Below are 8,692 nucleotides of genomic sequence, written 5' to 3' on the forward strand. Positions count from 1 at the left end.
GTTACGAAGTGTACCCACTTTACCTCTATCTTAAGTAACATACATATGAATTTGTTAGTAATTACTATGTGGTTCAATAGCTCCTTTAGTTTGTTGACCTCCTCATCAATTACCAGTAGATTCAAAGAAAGCTTACGTAATTGATAATCAGAAGGGCTTATATCTACATGATCTTAATTAAATGTTGAGCATATATATTTGGATAAAATATTGAGGGTAAGATCCTTTAGCCCTCACCGCCTCGTGTAGGCTAGTTGATACCCGGGTTGTATAGAGACCGATTACTCGGAGTTCAAGCCCCCACATTTACCTAGCAAAAAAAAAAAAATCCTTTAGCCCTCCGTTGACTTTGCCTAGCATTATCCATTTGATTCCATTTCCATGATCTACAGACTACAGAAATCCGACAAAACCTTTAATAATTAAATTCTTATTTGATTCTTATGGGTTTTATAACCCCAAAAAAAAAAAAAAAAAGATTCTTATGGGTTTTGGTTCATGAATGGGCCGAGAGACTTAACTAGAAATTGGGCTAAGATTTGGATAAAGTCCAATGTAAGAGAAGGTCTATATATGGGATTTGTAGGCTTTTGTTTTTTGTCCAACAATGGACATGTGTGGACTATCCTCCCAGATCAAGGTTCTCCTTGCATGAGGGTCTACACGATTTAACCCATTTTACTTAGGCCCAAAGTTAATCCGATCCAACTCCTCTAAATTCCTTCTGTTTCCCTCTACTCTCGCAAGTCGCAAGCGGACCTCCCTTGGCATAGGAGTTAGGAGTAGTACCCTAAAATTCAATTTGTATGACATTCTTTGATTAATAAAAATGTTTTTTTTTTTTAGACTATTTGTACATCAACTCTTTAAACGTTCATGAGATGCATTGGATGTGATTTAAGTATAAGAATGATATTTACATATGAAAGATCTAAATCACAATTTTTTTGTAAGCTTATAAACCCTAATTCATAATCAGTGAAAAAAATAAGTGTTTCATTTACGAAAACTATAACATATCAATGACAATGATTCTTTATCATAAAAGTGGAGACTCTTATAAATGAAATTTCATGTCATTATAAAATAAAAGTCAAATGATGGATTACCTTTTTCTTTTCAAGAAAATGAGAGAATTTTGACAAATTTTAGCATTGAAGATCTTGTGGCTGACACAACACTGATATATTCTATTACTTTTTTGGAGGTGTACCTTGTCTATGTAAATTGTACCATCAATAGATTCTTAAATGAAAAAAAAAAAGCCCATTGGGGCATGGTGTGGTGGTAGGATTTCCAGACTGGGTCACACTTGCAGGTTTAGGAGTTGTCTGGTTAAAGTCGCGTGCTTCGCAAAAATGTTGTGTCACGACGTGGATAGTTCTAATACACCTAGGGATGCTCCACGCCATGAGTTCTCCGGGTTTAAGTGACCGGGTCAATGATTACACGTGTGAGGTCTTTTTTTGTTCATAAAAAAAAAAAAAAAAAATCTTAACTAATACGACCTGTAAACATAGTACCAGGGGATGGCAATTATGAATTATGATTCAAAAATGTCCTACAAGATCAATTCTATGTTTTAGCTTTTAACTAATATTGAAATTTGCACACATCGATCAAAGTTTGAAAGTAACAATGTAGCGGAATTATTGGTTTTCAAGTTTAAACGGATTGGCTACCACTGGCCACTTCATTAGGAATGTCAGTCATTCAGTTGTATGCTCTTCTTTTTATTTCTTTCCTTTTTAATCCAGACATAACTCGATCTTACATTAAAAACTCCTTCTTGTTGATTGCTATCAGGCAAAATACGACATTAATTCATAACTTAGAAGAATAGATAAAAACTTACATAATTGTCAAACTATATCTTACTTCGTTCCCGGTTAAAAATATTGCAATTTGTATTTAAATAGAAATGGGCAAAGCAAAGACATATCTGAATCATCTGATTATATTAGAGATTAGGAACCAAGGTGTTTAGCAAAAAAAAAAAAAAAAAAAAGGGAACCAAGGTTACAGCATAGCAAAATTTTGATACATGAAAGTCTTATTAAGGATTTGTACATGTTTTTTTTTTTTTTTGATGAATAGGATTTGTACATGTTGAGATTTTCGTTATGGGTGTATTAATTTGTCATAATTACAATGTTTGCATGCTGATGACTTTTACAGTACAATTTTTTAAAGAAAATTTTAACCTATGGCGTCTATTCCTAATGATTGCTTTTTATCATTAAATCAAGATATTAATCAGTTTTTGGTGTAGACGGAGATGAAACTCAGATCTCTTATTCAATTATCAAAGGCTTTATCAATTGAGCTAAATGAAACCCACATATAGTACAAACTTAAAAGAAACAAAATGGACAAGGGAAAAGAAGTAGTACAAACTTAGAAAAAACAAAATGGAAAAGCAGAAAGAAAGAAAAAAAAAAAAAAAAGGTTCAAAGCTTGAAAAAATACAAGGACACTCCCAAAGGTAGTGATAATATCTTGAATATAAACCCATTGTGTGAATACCTTTATGTCAAAGCCGTTTTGACAAAAAGTCACAACTTCTTTCATCACTGCTCAGTGATGTGTAATGCACTCTAGTACGAGTTCATCTTTGGTTTCTTGTCTTTGTTTGTCTGTTTCACTTTTCCTATCCTCTTTGTTCTTCCCCCACAAGACACTGTAGAGCCCCCCCACCAGCAAAATAGCCCCACCAATACTGCCACAAAGATTAAAGATGGATCTTTTGATTTTTCCATATGGTAATAATAATTAGTTGATAGTAAACAAAAGAGAGGCCTATGATATATAATTTGATCATATATGAATCATTATACCTAATTTTTTTGGAAAGAAATATTCAGTGACAAATAATTATTAAGCTTTATGGAAATGGAATATTGAGTACGGAGTATGGACCTTCCCCAATAAAAGTTCTCTTTCCACAAGAATGCTGACATGATGGCTGTAATAATCAGCGCTAGTGGAGTGAACATTGCCGTGAAAACTGGGCCTCTCTTTTCTATCACCCATACTTGTAGCCAATAGGTAATTCCAGTTACAATTACACCCTGCCATGTTCAAAGAAACTGTTAGGGATAAAGAGGATAAAATTTCTTTGTGAGTGCCTGAGCTGATGTACCTAACGTCTCTTCACTCATGTTTGCATATGTGTGTGTGTATATATATATATATGCACTTACAAAGGAATATGCCTGAGTAGCAATGATTTGCTGTCAATTATGATGTGAAAGGGAGCAATTTGTTCAACTAATAATCACTAAATGATGTGAGTCATGAGACCAAACCAACGGGGAACAAGATCCACTCCTGTTGGGAATAGGATACGCTTAAATTTTTAATATTTATTAATACGAACCATCAAATGGATCCACTTCAAATAGAGAATATCTTTTCTTCCTACCAAACGCGAGTTGGGAATTAATACATTGTTTTATCGCTTGGAAAGAAATGCAACTCATGATCACTATTGATCCACAAAATTGTTTTGATGAACAGATAAATCATGGTTTTAGATATTGTCATATTGGACAAGATCTTCACAATTCGATAATGACGATATCTTCTTGGACATTCACATAAAGGTGAAAAGAAAAAGAAAACAGAAGAAACAAAACATGCTGATGCTGGTTGGGAAAGCAGTGATGTTTCCTTTCTTTTTTTTTCTTTTAATTTCTTTACCTAATCATTGTTTGTATTTATTAGCATGTTGAATTGTTGATTAGCTTTGCGCATAGGTTATGAATGAGTTTGTGGATGGAGATTAAAGTAACTTACACAATATGCCACTGAAACAAGATGGACATCCCATCCAAGTTTCCATGCTGATGGTTGCCTCTCCAATGCAATGGCCACAAAGCATGATTGAATGCAGCTAAAGAAGCATTGTAGAGTAGTAAGCCTTAGTTTTGCCTGATATTGCTTAATAATTGGACCCTACGAAAGAAAAATGCCGAGCAAGACAAAAAATTAACAAAGCAATATAAAAGGATAACAATAAAACCATCATTTGTGCTCAAGGAAAAACCTGTAGAATAAGCCATAAAGACCAAAAAGTGTTGGCTGAGAGCATAATAAGAGAGCCTTTTATCCATTCCCTTGTGGAGCAACCCTGCATTGATGAGTCTGTATTTGGCTTTTCAGTTGCTGTATACCAGTGCATAAAATTTATAGGAGGTCCCTTCACAAAAGCAAACACTAGTGCACCAGAAACACCGACAACAGAACCCAACACTTTGGCCAATCCGTGCAACTGTTTTATGTTAATGCTTTCCATTCTAGATAAACAAAACCAATTTATTTTATTAATAAATTGAAAATGAATCAATCTAATTATTAATCGATAATTATTGAAGATTCCTAGTTAATTAGTTGCCTCAAGAAAGCGGCCATTATGAAAGTAATGGCAGGTATTGTATTAGTCGTGGCCGCCGCAAATGTTGCAGATGTGTAGTTGATAGCGAAGTAGTAGAGGTTTAAACTGAGTGTGATCCTAAAAATTTGTCCATACAAAGGCGTGTTACAAATATATTTTTATGGTTTGAAATAGAAAATAGAAATGTTACATACCCACAAAGTGAAACCAAGAAGATTCTGAAAAGTAAGTAATATGATAAGGGAGCAGCCTTGTTTCTGTAGAATATTGGAGGACATATATTCATCAGAAGTGAAAAAAAAAAAATCAGTAAGATTTATATATAGGCAGGAAAAAGAGTGGAGAGACTGAGATATGAAAGTAGCTACTGTTTTTAAATAACCTTTCAAGGAAGAATGCGAATGGAGCCAAGGCAAGTGAGGCAAAAGCTTGCCTATAAACAACAAACACATAAGGGTTCATCCCTTTAGCAATTGCTGCCTTAGAGAACAAGGCCATGCCTGCATACACTGACTGAGTGAAAAGCATTGCAATATAAGGCTTATGGCTTTCCATGACTCTTTTATCTTTGGACTATATTATAAGCCCTTTTTAGGGTTGGTCACACTTATGCTGTTATCTCTCTTTTCTTTTCTTTTTTTGATACCAATGTTGCTATCTCTCAATTGGGAAACTCTATTTATATAGAGAAGCAGTGCACTTCACAATGCCTTTCCATGATCACTTTCCAGCTAGCCCACACGAATTTTTTTTTGAACTATGACTAAGATATTATGAGGGTAGTATTTATTACACGTACTTTGTTATACACAAACTTGTGTACACGATTTTTTAAAATTAAAATCATGAATTGAAATTACGATTTTAATCTTAAAAAAATTACAAGAAGTTCATGTGTAATAGGATGTGTGTAAGAGTATTTATCGATATTAAAATAGAGTGTCTTTCTTTTATTTCTTTCTCTCTCTTTTCATTTGGCTAAATGAGTGGAGTGTCAAGCAACTTCACCCAAAAATTGTGAATCCAACAATCATTAAGGAAGCAAGCTTGGTATGTATAGTAAAAATTTATTACCATGGGGTCAGCAAGTTTAAGATTTTATTTTTATTTTATATGTTAAAAAAATATTAATTAATATTTTAATTTGATTATAAATAACAATTATCACGTAATTATATGTTAAAATTCTATCATTTCCATAGAAAAAAAAAGGGCAAATAGGAATCCTCCCACGCACTCAAGTTTGCCAACTAATAAATGACATTTTCTTTTTCTTATCAATCTGTAGTTAATAAAATCTGCTCAGCTTTTCAAAATAAGATCCAATAGGCATGGGTCTATATGTTACAAGCACTAACAAGAGCGACATTATTAGGAGCACCATCAATTGAAGTGCTTAGAAGAGCAGAATTGCCGATTGTATTTAGATATGAAATGAAACCCAAAATATCTCATGATAAGGTTTAGGTAGTTGACTAGTAGCCGTATGATGATTCAATGACATTGCCTAATTCTTGCAACGAGGAACTTTGATTCAAATACCCATCTCCCACTTGCTGTAAGGTAAAAACAAAGTAGTTAAATTACAACAACCTCCTCGTGGTTTGAGGAAATGTTACAAACCCTCTCATATTTTTATATATTACTCAACAACCTTTAAGATTTTTATTTATACTAGCCTCATCACATGCATGCGATGAGGCTTTCCTTTTTTTTTATTTATTTTTAGTGGTTGTAGAAAAAAAAAAATTTAGGCTTTTTTATTTTATATATATAATTTTTATTTTGAGAATCTAATTTATAAGTGGATAAAAAAATTTGAAAATCATTAGGAGAGTGACCCTATTTTTTAGTGAAAGTTAGAGTTGTATTTTTACTTAAGTATTGTCTCTACTTAAACACAGGGATGTAAGGGTATTTTAGAACAAAAAAAAATCGATCCAAATAGGAGAAGCCCTTTAAATGGTAGTATAAATAAACAAATATTCCTTATAACCATTTGTGTTCATTACAAACTGAGTCAAGATACATACTTTTCTAATTAAATTTTCATCTAAAATAACTTCCAAATAATGTTTACTGACCGGATTGGTTATATGAGAAGAAAATAAATGAATAAAAAATTAGGGATTAAGTATTATTTTTAAAAAAGGAAGGGATATTCATACATATCCTAAAATCTCAAGAGAGGTTAGTATAATTTGCCAAAAAAAAAAAAAAATCTTGGTAATTGGCTTAAAGAAATTTCTATCGTATTTAGGAGCGGCAAGTTTGATATTTGTACAATGAGAATATCCATATACACATTAATTAAGACATACACTTTTGAGAGAGAGAATTTCATTGGAGCATGTAACCATACTACATGTGCTTATTGCAATCATCAGATATTGATTGATCCATGTTTATTCGACGTGTGAGTCCGATTACATTTTATTTGTAACATATATGACCTCTGATTGTGTCTGCAGATATTTTAGCATTTAGCCTTTGCTCATTAGAGCATCCACAGTTGAGAATTCTATTCTATCCTATTTTACCATCCCCAAAAGTCACTTTATCAATTATACCATTTTACAATACTCTCAACATCTCAACTTTTATTTTTCTATTCTACTCATTAAAATAATATTTCTACACAATAAAATAATATATTCCACAACAACCTTCATTTACACTACAGCACATTATTTATTCTTTCTCTCTCTTTCTTTCTGTTCAAGAACCACAATCACCACCATCGCTGCACTACACACACCTGACACCACCTCCACCAGCAACCCATAATCTACCGTCAACACCAAAAAAATATCAACACCACCCTCTCCGATTATCAACACCACAAAAAAAAAAAAAAACACAGCAACCCAGTTAAACCCATTAAAAAAAAAGCACTATTGGAGCCATCGGAGCTCCGATTCAAACCTTTGTCAAACCTATCGGAGCCATCACTAGCAAACTCACGCTGCTGCACCACCAAGCCCACACCGCTGCACCTATTGCCCAAGTCGTTGCACCACCAGACTCACGCTGTTGCATCCACTGACCACGCCGTTGCCCACCAAAATCAAACCTATTGAAATCAACCCACCGCCACCCATCGACCCAAAACCCACTCCCACACCAACACTAACCCACCGCGATCTCCATTGCTAACCACTGCGAAGCCACATAATCTTCACCCCCAAGCACAACAAAAATTTATGAAAACCGGATTGCTCAATTCGCGGCTGGGTAGCTCGATTTTGTTGAAGCTCGAAGGAAGCGGATTCGCTGCTAGGAAGCTTGAAGGAAGTTGATTTTGTCGGTTTGAAGAGAGAGGGTCATCTACACATGCAAGAATGTTGGTTTGAAGAGGGTCATCGGAGCACCAACGCCTAGTCGGTTGAGTGAATCGGTAAAGGGATTGGAGCACTGATGCCTCGTTGGAATCACTATCAGAGAGAAAGGGTCATCGGAGAGAGAGAAGCCTCTAACTTATCGAAGAGAGAGGGGCATTGGAGAGAGTCTTGGGTCTGAAGAGAGCAGAGAGTAGATGAGAAAGAGAGAAGGAAGAGAGATAAAAGAAGAGAAATAATGAGAGAGGAGAGAGAAATTCCCGGCTTAAAAAAGAGGAGAGAGTATTAAAAAATTATTATTTTTTATCCAATTTAGCTACAGTACCATCTTACATTTAAGATGGTACTGTAGCTATATGTCAAAAAAATCTAGCATTTTCCAATTTGGCCTTCCTGTTGCTGAGTAGTTTTTGGGCCTGAATGCCAAATGCACATTACATTTGGCATATAGCAGGCTCACTGCTGATGCTCTTAGTAAAGCTGAGTTCTCTCTCTCATTAAAAGAAAACACTTAGACTTTTTTTTTTGGAACACTTATGATCTGTTTAGAATCCGCTTATTTTGTTGAAAATACTGTAAATAAAGGTAAAAATTAACTGAAATAGTACAATAAGACTCATAAATAGTATCAAAAAGTGCGAGACCATAAATAATAGCAAAAATAAATTGAATAGTAAAATAAGCTGACTTTTTAATTTCGAGCAAAACACACAGTTATATATGCTCATATTGTAGCTCTCATATATATAGTGGCAAGTTATGGCGGAGCCATGTGGTGGGGGGAATTGCCCTCCCAACCTCATCAAAAATCCATCTCCAAAAACTCCATCTCCAGGGTTGTGTGTGTATATTTATTTTTTCATTTTGTTTCATACATTGTCTTTATGAATTTTTGTTTATATGTTTGCTACGTGTTAAGTTTCATCGAAAAAATATAAAAATATTTTCTATTAAATCA

At 34.0% G+C, this 8,692-nt stretch overlaps 1 protein-coding gene across 1 annotated transcript; it reads right to left on the bottom strand.

Annotated features, from left to right (window-relative positions):
* Nucleotides 1-2,292: 2,292 nt before the first annotated feature.
* Nucleotides 2,293-5,049, bottom strand: LOC142622165 (WAT1-related protein At1g43650). Its single transcript, XM_075795597.1, has 7 exons — nucleotides 4,779-5,049; nucleotides 4,591-4,653; nucleotides 4,397-4,513; nucleotides 4,049-4,298; nucleotides 3,799-3,957; nucleotides 2,920-3,071; nucleotides 2,293-2,719 (listed from the first exon to the last, which is right to left on the bottom strand). The coding sequence occupies exons 1-7, from the start codon at nucleotides 4,949-4,951 to the stop codon at nucleotides 2,578-2,580; spliced, it is 1,056 nt and encodes a 351-aa protein (XP_075651712.1). The 5' UTR covers nucleotides 4,952-5,049; the 3' UTR covers nucleotides 2,293-2,577.
* Nucleotides 5,050-8,692: the final 3,643 nt, after the last annotated feature.

Source organism: Castanea sativa, chromosome 1 (assembly GCF_040712315.1).
Source record: "Castanea sativa cultivar Marrone di Chiusa Pesio chromosome 1, ASM4071231v1".
In the NCBI taxonomy this organism is placed as follows: domain Eukaryota; kingdom Viridiplantae; phylum Streptophyta; class Magnoliopsida; order Fagales; family Fagaceae; genus Castanea; species Castanea sativa.